Source organism: Hippichthys cyanospilos, chromosome 9, assembly GCF_059441005.1.
Source record: "Hippichthys cyanospilos isolate Australia breed blue-spotted pipefish chromosome 9, RoL_Hcya_1.0, whole genome shotgun sequence".
Classification (NCBI taxonomy): domain Eukaryota; kingdom Metazoa; phylum Chordata; class Actinopteri; order Syngnathiformes; family Syngnathidae; genus Hippichthys; species Hippichthys cyanospilos.
In genome coordinates this window covers 12869452-12891913 of record NC_142377.1, presented here as the reverse complement: position 1 = coordinate 12891913, position 22462 = coordinate 12869452, and the positions used below count along the sequence as shown (strand labels likewise).

General features: G+C 41.2%; 3 protein-coding genes across 3 annotated transcripts in view; 2 read left to right on the top strand and 1 right to left on the bottom strand.

Moving 5' to 3' along the window:
* LOC148418939 (inositol 1,4,5-trisphosphate-gated calcium channel ITPR1-like) overlaps positions 1-9100 on the top strand; it is a 62120-nt gene extending 53020 nt beyond the window's left edge. Inside the window, exons 58-62 of the mRNA XM_088424362.1 lie at positions 1047-1186; positions 2655-2820; positions 6120-6280; positions 6753-6914; positions 7623-9100. Coding sequence (XP_088280488.1) covers positions 1047-1186; positions 2655-2820; positions 6120-6280; positions 6753-6914; positions 7623-7709 — 716 coding nt within the window. The 3' untranslated portion in view covers positions 7710-9100. The remainder of the gene's footprint in view (positions 1-1046; positions 1187-2654; positions 2821-6119; positions 6281-6752; positions 6915-7622) is intronic.
* Positions 9101-9980: 880 nt separating this feature from the next.
* Positions 9981-13869, top strand: LOC148418938 (class E basic helix-loop-helix protein 40-like). Its single transcript, XM_088424363.1, has 5 exons — positions 9981-10325; positions 10413-10476; positions 10712-10819; positions 11081-11204; positions 12038-13869. Exons 1-5 carry the CDS (start codon positions 10261-10263, stop codon positions 12949-12951), a joined length of 1275 nt encoding a protein of 424 aa, XP_088280489.1. The 5' UTR covers positions 9981-10260; the 3' UTR covers positions 12952-13869.
* A 2078-nt stretch (positions 13870-15947) lies between these two features.
* LOC148418937 (tubulin monoglycylase TTLL3-like) lies at positions 15948-21737 on the bottom strand. The gene is made up of 13 exons (XM_088422787.1): positions 21513-21737; positions 21074-21139; positions 20873-20961; positions 20575-20761; positions 20153-20205; positions 19648-19776; positions 19438-19552; positions 19237-19353; positions 19016-19169; positions 18415-18563; positions 18091-18334; positions 17155-17590; positions 15948-16574 (listed from the first exon to the last, which is right to left on the bottom strand). The coding sequence occupies exons 2-13, from the start codon at positions 21078-21080 to the stop codon at positions 15948-15950; spliced, it is 2307 nt and encodes a 768-aa protein (XP_088278913.1). The 5' UTR covers positions 21081-21139; positions 21513-21737.
* Positions 21738-22462: the final 725 nt, after the last annotated feature.

Here is a 22462-nt window from a genome sequence, read left to right as displayed (position 1 = left end):
TCAAACAAAAAAAAAAAAAACATTTTTGTTTTGTCTTCTTCTTCACCATGAACCGTAATACAGGACATAAACACATTTTGAACTGAAACAACACAACCAGTCATCCAAGAGAGCAACAAAATTATATAAAAAATAAAAATCGTATTGAATTTGTAACCGTTTGATTTTGCAGAGAATTAGTATGGTTTGGATTCTACTGGAGTTGTTTCTTGTGACAGTCATTTATTTCCAGATTTATTTGACGATGTACAGTAAACTGGATTATGTTTGCTCTATTCAACATAAAAGCATCCATTCGCCTTAATGTGTTAAATTTGGCCCGAGTCTGATGCCAATTCCGATTTTTAGCAGAAAATAAAAGTAACGATTGCAGATTAATCGGCCACTTAATTTAATTATATAATTAATGATATAGCATTTGTGTCCTCCACATGCATTTCAATAAATGTTAATTATTGGCGATTTTCATTATTTATGGGCCGACCTGGTGCCTGCTCCTTGCTGGAGGAGGGAAATAAAATAAATATATTGTTAAAAAAAGAAAAAAATGTTCTGTTTTGGTTCACAGATTGAAATGCCTGCCACAAAATAATGAAGTTATAAAGACATTCATTTTTGTCATGTGTTTGTTTTACTTGTAGTTGAATATCATATTTAACACTTTTATGCCCATATTTTTTGTTGCACGTTGTATTTTTTTATTTAAATTGAGTCAAGTCCATTGCTCACCTAATCTTTGCTTGTTAAAAAAAATTAGTTGCTTTGTTTTGAATGACAAGTCCACAGAACGACCTCGTCAACACATTTCGTGATGCATGCATATTTATGGCTTCAAGTGGTATAGATTTATATGTAATAAATAATGAGATTGGAGACCCTTGTATACAACTGTTGTAAATGGTTAATGTGCATAAAAGCAAAAAGTAAAAATAATCTGCAAATATTGGCCATTTGGACGATATTTTTGACCGACGTTTGATGGACGTATTAGTCGGTCGGTTGAACTCATTTTCAAATTGTACTGTGGCTCTTTTGTGCTTCCTCAGATGCGAACAGTGACGATTCACAGGATAGCGACATGGAGCGGACGTGTGACTCTCTACTAATGTGTATTGTCACCGTTCTGAGTCACGGCTTGAGGAGCGGAGGGGGTGTCGGCGATGTTCTCCGCAAGCCCTCCAAAGAGGTGCGTAAACTTTAGATGTATGGCTCATGTGCGCTGGTTTTGAAACAGTTCTCACTTCAAACGTCAGGGGGTTTTGTTGTATTTTCCCGCAGCTGTTAATGTACAACCACACGATTTCCTCCGACTTTAGACTCAAGAGGATGTAAACACTTTCATGTACTCGTAAAATACAAGCTAGGCCAATCGCATCTGTAAAGCAAACTTATCCATCATAATCTTTCCTCACTGGCCCACACCAATAGACATACTTGCACACCTAATGAGATCCGATTGCTTTGCAAAACACTCCGAGCATAAGCAGTTGTGGTTTCTACATAGGAGTTTAGAACTGTCCTCCATCATATCGGCAACTTTTTACTAGCCTTTATCGCTTTCATGTAGCCATTCTGTGAACTGCGTTTATCATTTATGCATGTTATGTAAATACAGGTTTACAGAGTATAGCAATCAGCAGCAATCGATACTCAGCATTGGTGAATTTGTAAACAATTTTTGGGTCCTACTGTAGATACGTGGCCAGCCAGAGTTTGATTTAGCCTGCTTGTCGGTGTACAGTACATGTGTCCGAACTTTTTCCTCTGAGGGCCGTACACAGAAAAATAGAAAAAGTAAGCAAGCAATTAAACAATGTAGTTATTAAAAAAAATATATACTATGCTAAGGCTTTCTGTTAAAAATGAAGCAAATTATAATGCTGCTTACCATTAAATTGTTTAATTACTTATTTAAAAAGCATTTGGGCCATGCCAAGAATGTTTGTTCATTTATTTTTGTGCTGTCAGGCAGTTTCAAATATTTTAACTAATTAATCACAACATTATCCATAGATAATGACGACTAATTGCATTTTAGACAACTATTTTCTACAGCTTATAACGGATATCCGCTTGAGTAGAATCTTGGATTTTCCATCCCCCCAAAATTGTTTTGACTGCTTTAATAACTTTATTTGATCATTTAATATGATCATTTTCCTTTTTCAACTGTTGAACATAACCACCGAATCAGATTCATCCTTACGGGCATGATCTTTATTTGTGTTCTCACAGAAACAACTTTTCAAACTTTCAACTCCAAAATTTCGGATGGCGGGCCACCACCGACCCCCGGGCCATAGTTTGGACACCGGTGATGTACACAGTTATCCAAATTATATCAAACCCATTTGGCTAATCCCATGTTTATATCATGCGTCTTTAGGGGATTACCTTGCGCTCGGCAATCTGTAGCATCTGGCTGGTTACGTCTTCGCTCTTGTTTCGATGTCCATAACAACCAAGGTCAACCTGGTTTTAAACTCATTCCCTGTGTATGCTCATGTAAAGGTTTGGCCTTTGGGTCATACAGTAATAAGATAGTTTCACGGTCATAACTGTAAAAGTAATTACTAGCGATCACTTCCAAATCAGCAGCACCAACATCTGGATAACCCTGTGCTCCATTTAAGTCTCTTTTTCTCTTTTAATAGGAGCCATTGTTTGCAGCAAGAGTGATATATGACCTGTTATTCTTCTTCATGGTCATCATCATCGTCCTAAACCTCATTTTTGGTGTCATCATCGACACCTTTGCCGACCTGAGGAGTGAAAAACAGAAGAAAGAAGAAGTCTTGAAGACCACCTGCTTCATTTGCGGTAAGACCACTCAAACCAAGCTTTGCGCTGTACGTGCTTCAAACGCTAAAAGAGAAACCAGTCACGAGATCACGAGAGGGTGCAGACCTCACCTACGGATTAAATATTTGTCACCTGCAAAATCAATGAGTGAACAGCTGCTATCTAAGACAATATTTCTCCAAAAGTGGCCCCAAACCAACTGATGCCCTCCCCCAAGTCCACAAGTAACTTACTGGTTCAAAGTTGCAATGCAAACTGAAGCGCTGTGCGTCTTATGTTTTTTTTAAGTCATATTTTAGTGCAGTTAATTGTTCAGTAAGTGCAGAAAAGCTATTATGCAACTAACTGTTGTTAATATTTAATAAGACTTGAATACACTATGAAGTATGCAGCAAATTTTACATTTTTGTTGATGCTGCTCCTTGTGATAAGCTCTATTTTTTTTTTTAATCTCCAGCTATTTATCACTGATACACTTGTCAGAGACTACACAAAGCCAGAAAACTCAATGTTTTTTTTTCTCAAAGACATGGGCGATATGATGTCTCACCATTCTTGACCCATTTTGGTTATCTTGGCATTCATTTAACTTGTCAAGCTTATTTGTATTTTTTTAAGAGTCTGCTTTATAGTGCTAGAGCAGTATGGGCCCTAGGTAAGTTGTCTTTTAGCTTAAAAAAAAAAAAAAAAAATATATATATATATATATATATATATATATATATATATATATATATATATAGAGAGAGAGAGAGAGAGAGATATAGAGATATATATAATATATATAGATATATATATATCAGCTGAAAATGGTGTCATCATGCCTGATTTGGTGGATTCGATTTGATGGATATAGATGTCAAAGGTCCGTTTTTACTGGGCCGGCATTGAATGAGTTAATTAGTCCCATCATAAAAATAAATTGACATCGGGTCAAAATCTAGAAAGCCAACCAGCACACAAAAAGATAGGTGGAAACATCAACAAGTACAAGTTGAAGACACAAGTGTGACAGGAAGCATGGCTGACATCATTCAAATGTGTTATCAAACAGAAACCAACTGTGTATAATGACTCAAACAAAGCTACATTTTTTTTGCACAACAATACTGTAGATCAGTTGTGTTTGACTCCAAGTATCAAACTGCTCAAGTGATTTCTTGATGCCAATCAATCAGTGGCTACAGACCTAAATCTCTAATGAGAGATTGTGAGGGAGATCGACGTCGTATAAAAGCAAGCGGGACCAGCGAGAGGCACTTGAGCGTGCGGCGATGGGCTCCCTCCCTTCGTCACCTGTTCCCGCGCGGTTCCTCTGGAAACCATAAGAGACGGCAGCTGCCCCTGTGGCCTGGCCTTATTTAACATGAGTGAGTCAGAGCTGATGCCTGGCTTGGTGACATAACACTGTTCTCATTCCATATGCTCACCATTGGCCCGGGCCGCCTGACCCAACATGAACATACATGCACATTATCGGGACCAATACCGCACGTACGCAATACAGTACCGCAACAAAACTTTCTTCGGCATATCGGAAACGATGCTCATGTGACGTTAAAACGAGATGACCGTGCGTTATCGGGGACTTTGTTGAAACATATGATATGAAAATCAAGTGCGATTGTGCGTGTGTGAATGTGTGAGTGAGATATGAATTATGGAGGCGCTGGAAGGAAAGCTTCATGACTCAGTCTTCTCAAGAAGCACTGAAAAGGGAAAGGGAGCTACATTTCGTTCGACGTGTTTACAAGGAACCAAAGTCAAAATGAAATCAAACATACCAAAGAGGGGCATTTGGGAGTCGGCCAAGTCACATGACTCGGATTGTGGCGGTCCTCTGATAAAGCAAAATGTCAGTCCGGGTTTAGTGAAAGGTCATAGGCACACAGTCAGCGCCCTTGTAAAGTATTCAAAAGCATTTCACACAGTTCCGTTATTTGTTCTGGCATATTTGATATTTCATGTTTGCTTCATCTTTTTCTCTCAGAACAAAACAGGGCAAATCGACTCTACTAGGGAGATGTTCACACTCTTAGTGTGCCTTCATTTTAGTTCACTCTCAGTGGTAAAAGGTTCACCTTTTGTCTCTAATTAATTTGATAATTTTTCATGAAAATTCATACCTATGAAAAACATTTACATAACCCACTTGTTGTGGACATAAAATGGTTACATATGCATAAGGCTCAGGTATTGACCAATCGCTGTTCAACTCGGGAACGACACATGACCAACCGAAACACGCCGTGATTGGTCGTTGCCAGAGCCATGAGCATATGTGATGTCATTTTCAGTTGCCAGCAAGTGGAAAAATGAAGGACCTGACCAATATGGATTTTTTGGGGGGAGGCTGATGCCAAATTTTGTTAGAAAATAATGCAGATTACAGTAAATAAAAAACACTTGTTTCCTCTCAATGCACTTCAATGGGCATCAATTATAGGCCGATTTTCACTTGACCCGATAGCTATTCTCCTTGAATAGCCGGGGTAAATATAGTTTAAAAAAATGTCAGCTTTCACAATGCAATGTGTTGCTCGGCACATTTAATTAATCAAGTTCTAATAACATTAGTCCTTGTCATGTGTGCTCCCAGTGGTTGAATGGGTATCTTATTTAAATAGATTTGTGTTCGATTTACGTTGAAGTATATTTATATTAAATTAGTAATATTGTTAAACAAAGTGTGACGTTAGGGTTTGTGCACAACCACTTTGTATAGTTCACCTAAAACTTTGTTTTCAAAATTAAGAGTTCTCATTTTTTGAATGGCTGAATGACCTTATCAACAAATTCCGAGACAAACAATCGGCCGATTAATCTGTCAAACACTAGGCAAATGTGTGTTTTTTTCAGTATTAATTGTACACGTAAAAAGTCATTTATTATGAAATTAAACATGGACAAAATGCTGAAAATAGCTAAATAGGTTTTGTATGGCTTTAAAGCTCAGGACACTATTTCACACCAAACTTATCCAAGTGTGACTTTTTTTTGTTGTTTTTTTGGTGTGACAGAGAAATTGGGTCATGGCCAACCTTTCTTATCCATTAGCTTTTTTTTAGCATGTTCCTCATGTTATCACAAATTGATAACTATGCTTTTAGGTATTGAAACCCTGACAACAGAAAATAAATGTGTATCGCTATAACCTCAAATATGAATTTGTGGTGATGAGAACTCACCTTTAAAAACATTGCAATACTACACACGATCAACTCAATCAACAATCTAATAAAATTGACCTGAGATCGTTTTGGGATGATATGAGAATCCGCGTTTTCGTATGCTAAACTTTTTGTCCTTGTCTACAGGTCTTGAGAGGGACAAATTTGACAACAAGACGGTGACGTTTGAAGAGCATATTAAAGAGGAGCACAACATGTGGCATTACCTTTTCTTCATCGTGTTGGTGAAAGTAAAAGATTCCACCGAATACACAGGCCCTGAGAGCTACGTGGCTGAGATGATCAAGGTACGCGACTTAAAAAGAAAAAAACGACACCCACATCAACTTCCTTGCGGTTTCTGTTTTATTGTGTATTCACCTCAACCGTCAATGCATGTAGAGAAATTCCGAGTGAGTATTTATGTGTGTGTCAGTCTGCTTGTGCAGTTAGTAACTATTTGTCGTCTTGTTTTCGTATTCTAAGTCCAACAACGATGACTCAGTAGACTGTTGATCGTGCAGCCACACGGACAAATAATGTTGCTCGATTCTCATCTCATTAAATAAACACACTTGATGTTTAATGACACAAACAGGAAGTGGGCAAAAATATGCAAGATTATTTTGTTTCATGAAGCCGTAATTAGAATTAGATACACCCTCAGTGTGCTGGAATACATCTTAACCCCATAGCAACCCAGTTTGGTTTATTTTATTAGGTTTTTTTTTTTTTTTTTTTTTTTTTTCAGTGCTAATAAATACTGCTTATTGTGAATAGGAGCACAACCTAGACTGGTTTCCAAGGATGCGTGCCATGTCTCTGGTGAGCAGCGATGCAGAAGGCGAGCAGAACGAAATCAGGAGTCTGCAGGAGAAGTTGGAATCGACCATGAGATTGGTGGCCAACCTGTCCGGACAGCTGACTGAACTCAAGGAGCAGGTATAAAATGATTTCACTGTCGACCACATACTATCGACAAATTATTAGCCTCCCTAAAAACTAATAATAAAATTACAAATTCTCACTGATAATTTTGTTGTATAGCTTTAAGAATATATTTATGAAACATCTTTCAGATTTGCAAAATTTAGAATTAAAAAGAAAAATAAAGTAGACTAGGCATTGGCAACTATCAAAAGGAAGTATCGATATCGGGCTGATACCTGGCCTTATTTTTGGTATTGGTACTTGCAGTGGCAACCAATACTAATATAAGCCACTCTTTTGGGTAGAAAGTAGAAATATTTGTCATCAATATTTTTTTCCTGTATGTATTTATTTATTTTTTAGAATATTCTATCCATTTTGATAATTAACAATTTTAAACATACACGTTGACGTAAACAAACCCCACCCTACATCCACCCACATTACATCTCATCTTTCAATAAACAAATTAATGTAAAAGAATAAATATTTAAAAAAAAAATACATCAAGAAAGAGAAATTAATCACGTTAAAGACCAGCACAGTGGCTTTCCATACATCTTAGATACAGAATGATTTGACGGGACTTTCAGTTGTTCATTCCCTTGCGTACAGCATGACAACACGCAAGGGATTATTAAAAGCTAAAACAAATACCGTGTTTAGCCTTGTCATCATGATCGCCATATTATGATTAAAAATGGATTTTTTTGCGTGCAGATGACAGAGCAAAGGAAGCAGAAGCAGAGGATTGGTCTCCTTGGTCACCCACCTCACATGAACATCAACCCTCAGCAACCTGCTTGAGGTCCTTTCGCATCGTACTTTAGGGTTTTGACTTTGTTGTAGAGAAATACCAAAATGTGCCAATTACCAGTGTGCGTATAGGTCGAGGAAGTACTTCACCTTGCACTTCTACTTCCCGGTACGGTTCAAATGTGAAGCAAACATTAGCAGAGTATGTTACTCATTGTCTGTGGAGTCTATCTAACTGTGTGTGGTGTCCACCGAGTGCCTCGGCCGTGTTGGTTTAGACGATGAAAACAACATGCCAAATATTCTTTCATGTGGCCTTGTTTTGATCCTCCATGTTTCACCTGCAAGGTCAGGTCACGGGTTTGCTTAAATATCATATTTACACTTTTAGTGGGTAGACAGCAATAAGAGCATGTCACAATATGCAATGCCTGTATCGGGAAAACGATTTTGGGATTCGGTAATTACTTTCATATTTATTATTGTTGTATTGTTATTTCACACTAAACCAAATCAAAGTTTTCCTTTTTTATTTTGTACTTTTTTAATTCTTTTTTTTATACAAAAGGTGGTTATAAATGCAATTTTTTTCCGTTAAAAAAACTCCATTAAATGGGATCAAATCTGCCAACATGTCAATCATGTGACCTCCTCACCGGAGGATGGGCAAAAAGAACCGAGCTCCCTCCACCCCCCCTCCAAAGGTAGTAATATTTGTTTTCATTTATTAGCATCCCTTGCATATTATTTATTTACCCCCCCCCCCCCAATTATTTTAGTTCTGAACTCTCATCTGTATCACTTGTTTTTCTTTGAGAGCTCCACAAATGAAGGAATGAGTGTATGTGTTGTGGGATTAGGTGGTGGGTGGGGTAGGAGGTGGGCATTTGGATGTTTCTACAAATTTGCTGTGCTGCTTGACCAAAACTTTTATAATAAGTGTTTTGTTTCTGTATTGTACATTCTTGGAGTTAATTTAAATTAAAAAAAAAAAAAAACATGTAACTTTTGAATGTATTTATTAAAACAGATCAGAAAGAAACAAGAGAATTCAACGTCAGAATTATAATCTCATAATTGACCAATCAATGCCATTCATCAAAAATAATGTATTTTTTTAAACTACATTACTGAATTTTAGTGAGAGGGAATTTAAAGTGTCAAAAATCCAGGAGTCATTTATTTTCTCGGTGCTAGCAAACCGTCCAAGCCCTGAATTAGCAAAGCCTCTGCAAACCACGATGCCCACTCCACCATACTTGACGGTCTGGAAGAAGTTTTGATGGTGGTGTACTGTCTTTTTTTCCATCCACACATAGAGCGTTTTGTCTTCCTTGCAAACATGTCCTCCAATGACATTCATTCTTGTTTAATGTTCTTATCATGGATTTGTCAACAGTGACGTCAACGTGTGCTGAAAGTCTTTAGCTGACGCTCTGGGACTTTGTTTTTCACCATATTGAGCCTGCAGTCATCTTTTGAGGACAGCCACCTTTAGGGAGCATAATAGACTCAGAATAGTTTGTATTTTTTTTTTTTATACAAGGCATGTATTGATTATACATCCATTGTGTTTTATTTTTAGGGTAGTTGCAATAGGGCTTAGGGCTGCCTAAGCGGTGATAAAACGTGGCAGTGATTTAGTTGTTGCATCATTCCCTACCAATGACAGACCTTTTCATGTGTGTGCACATGCATGATCATTATGGCCACCTGTTTTTTGGAGGGGTGGGGTGCGGATAATTGATGTCCCGGAGCCTGAAGGCAGGTGCCGCCGTGTGCTGAATGAATGTGCTTAGCAGGCTCAGCAGGCTCCGTGTGCGCCATGAGGAGGCCAACGTGACAGGCGGCGTGCACCGCCTCACGGCAACACAAACACACTCGTCCACACACGGGTGCACGTGTCTGCACCGGAGGTGAGAAGAGAGCTTCCCTTTGATAAGGAGGACAAAGTGGCTTTGGAGATGGTGCGTTTTGGGGAGGAAGAAGAATCCGGAGTTTAAACAATTCCGCATAATTATTTCTTTTAGAAAAACATGATTTTATTTGGTGTTTTTACCAAGGGAATCACTGTGCAATTGTGGTACACGCTCCATTCGTGTCCAAATGCGTCATTAAAAGTGTTTGTGCGGGTTTGCCGCCCGCCGGCACGTTTAGTTAGTCGTGGTTCTCCGCCGCCTTGTTTCCATACACTTCAGCATGGTGGTACACGGGATCGGCTCCGCCCCGCCCACTCAGCTAACGTCAGCGCCATCCGCCCACTCAGATTCCTTGTCCGGTGCGAATGGGCGGGGTTTTTGTCGCGAAGACAGCGCCGCTTGACACGTGAGCCTCATGTGACAGAGCTGGGTCAGGCTGAGCGGACAAGCGGACAGAGTTTATTTCTCTCGTGGATCCCTCAGCCCCAACTCCCTCTTGCTGTCCACGCGGCGTGGAAGACCCGCCAACACACCTCTCAACGCTTGAGGGAGCAAAAAAAAAAAAAAAAAAATTGTCAGCTTTGATTGACAGACTTGACGGGTTTGTTTTAAGGGGCGAACCAAGTGCGTAACTTTTTCATCGGGTGCATTGAATTTGTAAGTGGCGGAAAAGCGTCAAGAAAATGGAGCGAATCCCAAGCGCGCAACCTCCTCCTCTCTCCAAGGCCGATCTAGCTGACATGCACGGGTAAGTTAAACTAAAACATTTTTAAAAACGGATCGGCTTGTAACTTGAATGCATATTTCTTTAAAATACATGTTTTTATTTATGCAGCATGGATTTCCCAATGTACGCATATAAACCCAGGCGCGGAATGAAAAGAGGAGAAGAGAGCAAGGTGCGTTGTTTTTCATTTTATTAGTTTTATTGTTAGAAAACATTAGTACGCTCAGAATAATTTAGCGTTGCTTTGAAGGGCGTGGGAGAAACTGGTCTGGCAGCAGTCGTGTACTGTAGTGCAATAAAAGGCTTGACCTAATTCCTGCTATGACATAACTGCTCATGAATCTTCGGCGGGCGGGTAAAAGCGGCTGACTTTTGTGACGTTTTTTTTTTCTTCCTCCTTCTCCTAGGAGACCTACAAGCTGCCTCATAGACTCATTGAGAAAAAGAGACGTGATCGAATAAACGAATGTATTGCTCAGTTGAAAGATTTGTTGCCGGAGCACCTGAAACTTACGGTAAGTTGTTTTTTCTATAAATCTATATAATGCCTTGCTTGTTGGTATATTTATTCTATTGAGGCGCCACCTAGTGGGCCGGCAGTCCCATTACATTGGCTGCATTCATCAGGCGCAACAGAATGGGCCTTTTATATCAAGTCCACATGCTTTAATGTGGATTTAGCATCACCCGCCTTTTCCACAGTCAATGAGAGCATGTCATCTAATACAAAACGTCTTTGCAAGAGTGTGCTGACGAAGTGTTGTTGTCCCCTGCAGACTTTGGGCCATTTGGAGAAGGCTGTGGTTTTGGAGCTCACGCTCAAGCATGTGAAGACACTCAGCACTCTTCTTGAGCAGCAGCAACAGAAGATCCTTGCCCTGCAGAATGGCATGCATATTGGTAAGTAAAGACACATCCCCCTCCATCATTGTCATTTCAACGCACATGCAATTTAAGAGCAGTCAAGACTACAGAAGTAAAAAAAAAAAAAAGAACATAATACATACTACAAACATATACATGTTGACACGTTGCTTTTAACCCTTTGACCTTTACATCCAGGAAAAAGTTTGGACGCACTTGAGCTATTATCTACAAATATTGTGGCTCTTGGGTGACAATTTGGTAAAATGGCAGTTTTTGACAAGATTATGCCAATTTCTAAGTAAATGGATGAAACTTTTTATATCAATTACTAATAAGGAGGAAATATTGTACTTATCTAAGTACTGCCATAATGTCAAAATAGTATAATAACTAGTAACATAATATATAATCACTGGCCACATAGCATAATTGCCAGTCATTTTTCAATATTTTTAGAATACACTTTAGTATATCTATTCCTTTTATTCATTTATTTGGTGGTAATGTGACAACGTGTAAACAAGTGAGCAAAAAAAAAAAAGATCCAATAAAGATAACAATGTGTGTTCTATTATAATTTTTTTGTGTTTTGTTTTACCTGCATCAAGAATATATTATATTATATTATATTATATTATATTATATTATATTATATTATATTATATTATATTATATTATATTATATTATATTATATTATATTATATTATATTATATTATATCATAATCTTCTCAATGTCCCCCATTTAAAAATATATTTGATACTTTTAGAAACAACTCTAACGTTGTAGTTTTAACGTGAAGGAAGCGCTCACTTTGGAGGTCGCTTTGAAGGTCTAACAAAAACGGCCTCTCGCTGTGTTTCTAGAGCAACCCGTCGTCAGCCAAGAGAAGTCTGAGGAGATGTTCCGCTCGGGTTTCCACATGTGCGCCAAGGAAATCCTTCAGTATCTGGCCAGCCGCGAGAGCGACGGCGACTTTGCGCCCTCGCACGTCATCAACCACCTTCACAAGCTAGCCGCCGACGTGCTCCAAAGTCCGAAGCGACCCCGCTCGCCCCTCAGCCCTCCGCCCGAGGAAATCCCCGCCTACAGCCAGCGCCAAACCCACAAGGAGGCCCCCGCCAGCTTGGCCCCGAAGCCCAGCGAGGGCTACGGGAGGGTTCCGGTCATCCAGCGGGCGCACGCCCCGCCCAGCGGCGAGCAGAGCGGCAGTGACACCGACACGGACAGCGGCTACGGCGGGGAGCTGGAAAAGAACGAGTGCGGCGCCCCGCAGAGGCGCCCCGATTACTACGGCCAGGAGGGCAAGCTGGCCAAGCGGAGCGCCCCCGAGAGGCAGGGCTCCGACGTGAAGCGGGAAGACGACGAGCCCAGGCACAAACGAGCCCGGGCGGAATCGTCCGAGGACGAGATGCTCTCGGGCGGGGAGTCCTCGGCCTCGTCCTCGTCCAGCGGTTACGGCAGCTACATGAGCGTCTCCCCCAACCACCCCCCTCCGCCGCCTCACCCCCTCTGCATGCCCTTCTACCTCATCCCCCCGTCCGCCGCCACCTACCTGCCCATGCTGGAGAAATGCTGGTACCCCGGAGCCATGCCCATGCTGTATCCCGGCATGGGCGGCTCCGCCTCCGCCGTCCCCGGCGAGAGACCGCCGCAGACGGTCATGTCCCCGAGGGGAGGCTCTCCAGCTCCGGCCGTATCTCAGACGCCCATGGACTCCCCGGCTCTCCTCCAGGCACTAAAGCAGGTACCCCCCCTCAACCTGGAAACCAAAGACTGAGAGATCGCGAGGGAGAGCGTGGCTGATCTGTCCTGTTAGTCCATCAAGTCATTTCTCTACTTTGCTTCTCATCCAGGAATTCATGAGAGAGGCGTGGCCCACGTGTGGATGTTTAAAAACGGTTGAATGTTAAGTGCGAATGGACCTGCCGGACTCACAGAAAAAAAAAAACCCACGCACGCACACTTGTTTGAATGTAAAGAAAGATGTTTCAAATGCTGCTGTTCGAGTCAAAAACGCTGACAACACTGGCGCATTTCACTTGGAGCTTTCATGGTAGAGACATGACTTTTTCTTTTTTTTTTTTTTTTTTTTTTAAACATCGCACCAAATGTTAAGAATTCACCCAAAGGTAGTTGCCTATCGCCCGTCACCACCACCGCTTCAAAAGTTTCGCCGGCGCGACGACCGCGCCGAATGCAAAGCCATTCGCTCGCACTTGCTATGGACTTTAATGTAATTATTGTGCATAGACTTGTACATTTCTATTTTTGATACCTGTTCACGCACTCTTTTCCACAGAGTTGGAGGAAAGAAGGAGTGCGAGCGTGGCGTACTCAGAGAGTGTGTACATACTGTAGCACAGTGCTGGACCTGGTCTGCATACTCAACATCTGTTTCCGCTCAAGTCAAACCTGGCGTTTGTTCTTGCCGTTGCCTTTTTACTTGTGAAAAGCTGAGAACACTCAGATGTTTATGCTCCGTAACTCGTATGAATCCCAGAACGCGGCGGTGGGGGGAGAGAAGTGAATGTAAAACGTTTTACCAGATGACTAGTTTTCTAATAGAGAGAGGTACTTGAGATTTTATATTTTGGGACCTACGTGGAAGATGATTGCTGTTTGTACATATTTTGTCTATAAATGTTGGTATACATTATATAAGTGTATTAATAAAGTATTTTTTTCCTGTGGAAAATGTCTTGGACTCTATGTTGTAAGAGCGGCATGGTGATGTAATTCTGGTGCGGCTGGTGCAGCAGGCCCAGCACGTTCGTGTCACAGAGGGACGCTTATGTAACCGAGCGCGAGCAGCCCGGATCTCCTTCTGATAAACCGTCTGTGGCCACTAATAGAAGTGCAAAAGAAGGCGCGCGCTTGTCCACTGCGGCAAAGGCCTTGTGTCTTAACGGAAGCGCCCTGTGATAGCCGACATGATGAAAGACGAGCCTCAAGACAGAAATACCCAAAAAAAGTGCAGCGTTGGAGCCTTGCATGTGGATATTTCTGTCTTCCAAGACACCTGAATCAAAGATTCAGATCATTATCGGGCTTCTGCTGAGCTTGCTGATGATTATTTTAATGTGTTTGAAGACGGAAACTTCAAAAACGTGCAACTGGTAAAACGGACTTTCACTTATATAGCGCTTTTTTACCTTGGGTACTCAAAGCGCTTTACACTAGCTAGTCATGTTAGCTACTGATGACGCAGCATCAGGAGCAACTGGGGGTTCAGTGTCTTGATCAAGGACACTTGGACACGGTCTTGATGGGGAATGCAGGATAGCGGCCCTCGTGTGGCCACTCCTGCTATAACAAAACTAAGCAATACATTACGTCATGTTCCAATTAATTAATTTGAAAATAAGAACATACTGTTCTTGTCACGGCACTAAAAACCATTAAATTAGATTAGCTGATGCCTTCAGTAACTATGTTTAAATCTTACATAGCATTCTATCGTGCAGGGGTGTCCAAAGTCGGTCTTCGAGGATAGGATAATTATCAGGCTTCTGCCGAGTTTGCCTTGACCTTTTACCTTGACCTGCAAATGACCTTATCATTTGAATCAGGTGTCGGGGAAAGAAACCTAGAAAACATGCGGTTTCTTGGCGATTGAGGACTGGATTTGAACACCCCTGCTATAGTACCTTCACGTACAATTTGAGAACCACAGCTTTAATCCGTCAGATGCTTTGAGGTCTTCTCACATTGGCACAAATAGACCAGACCCATAGTGCTGCTCTAGCACCAGCCATTAGGTGATTCATCTACTTCCGTGTTGAGGGGAGCCATTTGAGGTGGCTCGGGCATCTGGTAAGAGTGCCCCTAGGAAGCCTCCCTGGGTGAAGTGTTACGGGCATGTCTTACTCTGAAGAGGCTCTGGGAAAAACCCAGGAGACTAGATGGATGGATGGGGTGACTTGTTGACATTTGTTCTAGTGGTGGTGGCCTAGTGGTCTTTGTTGTCTTGATGTCTCAGTCATTGTACTTGGGCACTGGATTGTCCATGTACTGCAATGCTCTTTGTCACCTGGAGGACAAATCCAAGCCAACTAGTAGGCAACATTGCGCTAGTTGACATCCACACACAACTTTTACTGGTTTAGTATGGATTGTTTTTGTTTATCAGTATAATCCCCCCCCCCCCCCCCTCCACACACACACACACACACTTGTGAGGATGTGGCTCTAGAAAATGGATGAATTACAATAATATTGCATGTATGTGAAAATGGCAGAAAAATAATTGACAATTTTCCACCTTGGTGTGGCGGTGGCCATGTAGCTCCGCCCGTGCACGTGCTGCCATGACAGGGGCTTACTTGTGGCGTTTGCGATATATTGAATTTTCTTTTTCAAATAAATGTCTGTTATTGAATTGTCAGCGTTTCTGCACTAACTGTTCCAGCAATATTGTGCATGCCTGTCAGTTACGTTTTTGGTTTATTTATTGTCATTTTTCTCTAAGTTTCTCTCCCTTGTTTTAACACTTGTATGCTTTCGGGTTCCTTTTCTGTGGATGTAGCGCCTCCTGGTGGAGAAATTAAACACATACATTTTGTTCCTAAATCTCCCAATTCTATTTGCGTTGATATAATAGTGGCTTTAAGATTAATTAAATCTATTTTTGAGACCATATCTAAGCCAAGCCAATTACTCATAGTATACGGTTGCTGCTCATAAAGATGTAGTGCAGAAGTGAGTTGCATTGAACTCCATTTATTGTGTAGTTTTATCAAACGTTGAAAAAAAAAAAAAACTTCCTGTGCACTGTCATTTATACATCGACATAGTTTGCAAGTAACGTTGCTTGTGGAATCTGTAACTAGACTCAATTTGAAAGATCTGCACAGAGGGTTTCCGGTAGGCTGGCAGTATATTTGGCTGCACGCCTTTGTGCCGCAGCAGGGGGAGCTGATCCCGACTAAAAGTGGCCCATATTGAGGGCCGGTACCGTAGCTCGGAAAAGTTCTCGGGAAGGAAGGACCTCCACAGATGCGCTCCATGGCTTGGTTTAATTGGAGATTTACATGTATTTGAGACATTGCATTGTTGATCGGTGCGGGAAAAGAGACTCCGTTGGGCAAGAAGAGTTCCGCTGCCGCCCATGCCCAAATATTGGGGTATCCTCCTTGATTCTTCCGCCGCGTGGTCCCCTGACTCTAAGGCAGCATTGGGAACCTCCGCCGAAGGTGTCTGCTCTTGCACGTTCTCGCATGACTTCACTTGACGTTGATTGACTTGATTATCCCCCGAATAGTTGTAGATTCGCATGTACTGAGGCAAGCGAGGCCTAGTAGAAATAAGCCTGTGTCTGCGTTTTTTAATCGGGGGTTTCTTGATGCCGCTGCCTTCTACTATCAGCTTCACTCCGGAAAAATGTGCAGGTTCAACTATAGGCTGATGGGGCGAGAAAACAAAACACAAAGAAACAATCAAAATATTACTTACAAAGACATATGCTTTTGTGTCACATTTCAGGATGAGTCATTTTTTACAGGGAATGCACCGAAATGAAAACGTTTGGATTCACGGAAGCCTATCAGATTAGGGCAACGTAATGTCACGTGACAGGCAGTCATGTGAAGGAGCTGATGAGAATGAAATAAAACTGCATACTATGGCTTTGAATATTATTCTTGTCCTGTGTTTTAGCGCCAATTTGAAAGGGTCTTTTAATGTTCCATTTTGTGGTAAATGTTAAATTTATGTTTCGAGTCATTGCCATAGCAACACGAGAATGGACTTGATATGATTGATGGGACGTGCACAGCTGATAGACACATGCAACTCACATGCAGCTGAGTTGGACATATCCGATTGACTTCCTTGGTCATTTTTTTTTTAGCTCAATTATAGTCCCAGTAAAGGAGTGGATGTTCAGCACTGCCTTTTTTCTCGACCCGCTGAAATCCTTTACATTAGTTGCTTACGAAGCTATTTCCTCAGCCTTAACCACTTGTAAAAAAGTATATATCACCTGTCTGTAGATCAAGCGGAAGCCTCCCGTATATGCACTGGGGTTGATTCTTCTGTCCAGCACCACCTTCAGCGTGTCCAATTGCACAGCGGGGCAGAGGCGAGCTGTGACATAGCTGGTGCAGTCCATGGTGGGATTGGCGTTGACCTCAAGAAGCCAAGGCTTCAAATCATTCCCCAACATGAAATCAGCACCATATAACTCAAAGGTTGCCTTGCGGTGCTCTACTTGGTCCTGCGCTGTCTGCAACACATGTATTACAGCTTGCTGCATAGCTGGGACCACCACAGTGTCCCACTGCGCCCCGCGGCCCTGCTCCTGCAGATAAGCCTGGAAGTCGGAGCTGGACCACGTGTTGTCCCTGGGCACGCCTGGGTGGCGCTCGTTTGATGGCTGAAGGTGCCTCTGGATGGCGTTGTTGCACAGATGAACTGAGCTGGTGAAACGATAATGGTGAGTGTTCAAAATTACACTTTGGTCCTTATCAGATTGGTCATTTCAGAATTGGAGAACAGTTTCTGTCCCACCCCCAGCCTCAACAATAATAATAATAATTATTCTGCTTTCCTTGCATAAAAACACGGTCTTATTTTAAATAGTAATTATGTGTAAATCATACTAACCTAACAGTTAAAAAAAAATCTTTAGTTGGTTCCTTCCTACCAATGGCCCAGCTTAAACAAAAAAGTAAAATCAACAATGCGTTTTGAAAAAACTAAATTGTCCTCCAATACTGGAACTACCCAAATTAAACATTGCTGTTGGGCAGAATTCACACAAATTTTAAGAAATTATTTGTCATCAAACATTGTAGTAAAAGATCATGCTTTTTGTTTCATATCTTGTTACCGCCACAAAATAAATAAGGGAAAATCACACATTGGTGGTTTCTGCCTAACTGCAATCGTTTGTGCTTGATTGTCGTTTGTGCCAGACCTATCAAGTTTTTTTGTGGAGTAGGGCTGTGTGGAGAACCTCAGGTAGCACTCTTTGTAGAACCAGACAGTCAGAGGGTTCCAGTCAGTGACCAAAAACCACTGACGCAAGTCAAACTTAGTTCCTTTGATCAGCAGAGGTTGCTCCAGGTACTTCTGAACCACCCACTTACTATCGTTCACCATCACTCTGTCGGAGTTTACCAGAGCTAAAATCTGATCCAAACGATTCAAGCAAACAATACCTGGAGTTGGCCATATGAAAGAAAATATTAGATTCGAATATATATATATGTGTGTGTGTGTTTGTGTGCAAAAGCCTGACCTCTTCCTCTTGACATGGCGCCCGGTTTGATAATCCAAATGTTATTGACTCCGTCGATTTCCATCTGAGGACAAACTTCTTTCATCCGGACCAACATGTCTTGGCAGCGATCCACAAAATCAGCGCTACTTCTGATCGGAGCACCTTTACTACACACAATGAAATGATCAGTATCAGTATTCGATTCATCCTCACATTCGCATGCATAGTACTCACTGTTGTGCGGTTATTCTAGTTCTTTGTGTGTATAAAATTGCATTTGACACTGACAAAAAATGGTCAACAAAGACTGAGCCATGACTGGTTGTCACCTGAGCTGTGAGCACATGTGATGTCATAAGCAAATGGCAAAATGTCTTTTAATTGTACATGAAAAACAATGTGGTTATCAAGTTAATTGTAGACAACATATTTTTACAATTGAAAAAGACAAACTAAGTGTGGCGCCCCTTTAAGTCTCGGTGGCTGGTATCAAAAGCCTCTATATGTATTCTAAACATGCTATTAGGGTCAGTATCGACCCAATACCGATGCCTACCGAATAATTATGTTGTGAAAACCTTAATTAAGAACCCATAAATCTGTATTAAAATGCACTTACTGCACAACCAAGTAGTACTTCTGCAGAAAGTGATTCCATTGATTTTCCTCCACAAAAGGCACTGTTTTCGTAGTTGAATCAATGTCGCCGTGTGCTAAGACAGTCAGATACTCCTGACACCTCTGCAAGGCCGTGTTGATCACTCCTGCACTCACTTTAGGGAGAAACAACATTGGCCACATTCTGTTCTGTCAATCTGAGCATTGAGCCAAAGGTTTTACCCAGAGGCATGGCCGTTTCAGCTTTCCCCTCCTCGTTTTGCGTTGGCTCTTTTGTCTTCATGTTGGTCTCCACTACGTGCTTCAGCAGACTGCTGCACGCTGTCCTTCTGAAGTCCTCTGTTTGTCCCACACATACAGTAACAAGAGCACAAAGGTTGAGTTCAGGGTCAAGTCTGGTTGCGACAGCAGTGCAAAGCAGACCTATGAATGCATCGCGCTCATCTTCAGCTCCAAGCTTGTAACATCTTGGAAAAAAGGTGTCAGGGTCTGCGGTGTCATACCACCTGAGGTTCCGCAGGTTCACGCAAAGACCCACCTTAAATCACGACACATAACACTGTCATTGGCACTCCTCTACAAAAGTGATGGATTGCACATTGTGAATTTCAGAGTGTGACAAATCTGAGAGACCTTGGTGGTGAAGTTGCCAGTATTGGCATAGTGGTTGGTTATTTGGTCCTGTCGAAAAGTGCGACAGTAGCTGGCATCATAGCATGCGCTCCAGTAGAAAAAAATCCTTTCGTTTCGAACCAGACGAGCCTGACAACAAAAGGAAAAATGGACAGCTACAAGTGGATGATCACTATTTTTTGTGAAATGTTCTGCTACTATCTTATGTACGACTGTATTTTTACGCAGCCTGTGTACTTTAGCGATTACGGAACCTATGATTATATAAGAATCAAAATATGTGATAGAACATATTTTTTGCAAATTATTGAAATTAATGTTTTTTTTAATGATTTATTTTTTGGGCCACCGCATAATGGTGCGAATTTTTAGATACTGTCCCTTTTAGATGTGGACTAGTGTACGTATATGTTAGCACTTCTTACAAGTAAAATTTTGTTAAATTGACAAAATGAGCAATGAAAATTGTAATGGCCGGCATGCAATGCGGTCCATGTGTTCTCACCATGAAGTCATACATGCTGTCGAGGTCATCTTTCTCTCCTACGTCACCTCTCTCTGAAGATCAATGAGGAAAGATGGATTGGATGTATAAATTTTGTCTAATTATTGCATCGGATAAGCAATAGAAAAAAAATGACTGAAGTGGGATTCCTTAAAGCACAAGTGTCGAACTCCAGTCCTCGAGGGCCGGTATTCTGCGTGTTTTTGAATCCTCTCTCTCAGACACATCTGATTCAAACGATTAGGATCATGTTCAAGCTCCTGCAGAGCTGCCTAATAAGCTAAACATTCGAATCAGGTGAGTTGGGTCAAGAAAACTAGAAAACACGCAAAATACTGGACTAGGACTGGAGTTCGACACTTGTACTAAGCAAACCCACTTGTTTTGTTTATTATGTCGACATGGAATAATTTTAAACGGACCTTTTCCTGTTTCACCACAAAAATACACTCGAGTGCTGTCGTCATCTTCTTCCTTGTCCTTATCACCACTGTGGCGTGGAGACAATCCATCGCTAGTATTGGACAGATATCGTTCCACCCACCCCCTGGCCCGGAGGCCGGCACGAATAACAGGATAGCGCCCCTGCACTGTAAACACTTTCTGTGCCTAAAACCAAAATGAGTAAGAGTACACAATCAAGTACATAGGTGGTTAGTATACAGGAAAGTCTGCACGCACACCAAAATGTGAATTTATTAATTTTGTCTTTGTAACGACCTTGACTGCTTTCTCTACCAGGGCTTTAGCTGCTTTCATTTTTTGCAGTTTGGTAGCTGGAAAGCTAAAACGCGGCTTTATATCCACATCTGAAACAAAACGTCGTTAGTGTTTTAAAACAGGACCTGATTTATAGAAAGTTTGCAAGTGAAAATGATGTGTATTATGGAAATGTACAAATACAAGTTATGTCACTCTTACCTGACATTTTTACACAGGGTTTCTCTATTTAACCTGCAGTGCTGAGTTTCTGGGTCAAAAAATGAGCTGTTAATAAAAAGAGCATACTAAATCGAAATGCGTTCAGCTCATTTTTACATTTGTGACCTCGAGGTCCGTTTGTCTATTCTGCAGTCTGACATTTAACTCCTTGTCATTTAATCTATCGATCTATCTAATCTGCAGTCCGACATTAAATTCCTTGTCACTTACTAAATGAGAGCCCCATCAATCCTGCTGTCATTGCGCCCACAGATTATAACCATAACAACCGTGCACTGTTTTAAATTACCACGAGAATCGTTCCACAGATATCGATATAGCATATCGACTCCACAAGCAGCAACTATCGGCAATAAATCACACAACGTGTCAAATTAGTGGAGTTTAAATGATAACGTCAAGAGGAAAAACGAACAACCTGTTACATAGTCAGCTGGACTGGTCCAACTGTCATCCTATCGAAGGCATTCCCCTCGTGATAAAACCTGCCTGACACATCTTCGAATTTGTCAGCACCTGCAGTTTGTCACCTTCTGAATCAATGTGCACTCATCATCTGTGACAACGAATCCCGTCTGATCGTCTAACAACGCACAGAACGTATTCAAACGCAACATTACTCGTCACCGTCAACCCCTGCATGTTGTGTGTCCTGTCTTATGTAATTCCGAATCTTTACGCATGATGGCAGCATCGTCCTCGATTTTTGCATTCCTCCTCCTTTAGTTGACAGTTTTTAACAGTTAATTAGCCAATTGTTAGAAGCATTGTAAAACAATAATGCGAACCGATTTCGTGTGAATTATTTCGTTACTCGATGTTGTGCATAGAAAACTACGTTTCTTTAATGTTGCCCATTTTTGATTGCTACTTGAAAACACCCCTCAACGTTAGGAAGTACGAGCAAACATCAACCACAATAACATAGATAGATAGATAGATAGATAGATAGATAGATAGATAGATAGATAGATAGATAGATAGATAGATAGATAGATAGATAGATAGATAGATAGATAGATAGATAGATAGATAGATAGATAGATAGATGGATAGATGGATAGATAGAGTTAGTTTCATTGTTGTTGTTTGATCGTTTTTAAGTTATTGATATACATTATAACGATGGCACGATGTAATACTTGCGTGTCGTTATTTTCTACTGGTGTAGCTATAATGAAATATACAGTGAGTAACATCACTTAACTTTGTGTCCAAATACGTGTTGGTAGCGGGTGTGTGTTATATGATGATAAGGTTGTTGTTTTTTGCGGCTGAAACAATAAAGTTGAATGTGAATGCAATAGTTAACATTGATACACGTAGCTTAATTGGGTGTGATTTACAGTAGCTCGACTTTGTTACGAC

What these genes read in the sequence shown, in the direction of transcription:
- LOC148418938 (XM_088424363.1), top strand. Translation starts at nt 10,261, where the DNA reads ATGGAGCGAATCCCAAGCGCGCAACCTCCTCCTCTCTCCAAGGCCGAT. An exon ending in GATCTAGCTGACATGCACGG is followed by an intron (nt 10,326 to 10,412) that starts GTAAGTTAAACT and finishes TTATTTATGCAG; the next exon opens with CATGGATTTCCCAATGTACG. An exon ending in AAAGAGGAGAAGAGAGCAAG is followed by an intron (nt 10,477 to 10,711) that starts GTGCGTTGTTTT and finishes TCCTTCTCCTAG; the next exon opens with GAGACCTACAAGCTGCCTCA.
- LOC148418937 (XM_088422787.1), bottom strand. An exon ending in ACAGCATGTATGACTTCATG is followed by an intron (nt 19,777 to 20,152) that starts GTGAGAACACAT and finishes TTTTGTTGTCAG; the next exon opens with GCTCGTCTGGTTCGAAACGA. An exon ending in TCCGCTTGATCTACAGACAG is followed by an intron (nt 16,575 to 17,154) that starts GTGATATATACT and finishes TCGCCCCATCAG; the next exon opens with CCTATAGTTGAACCTGCACA.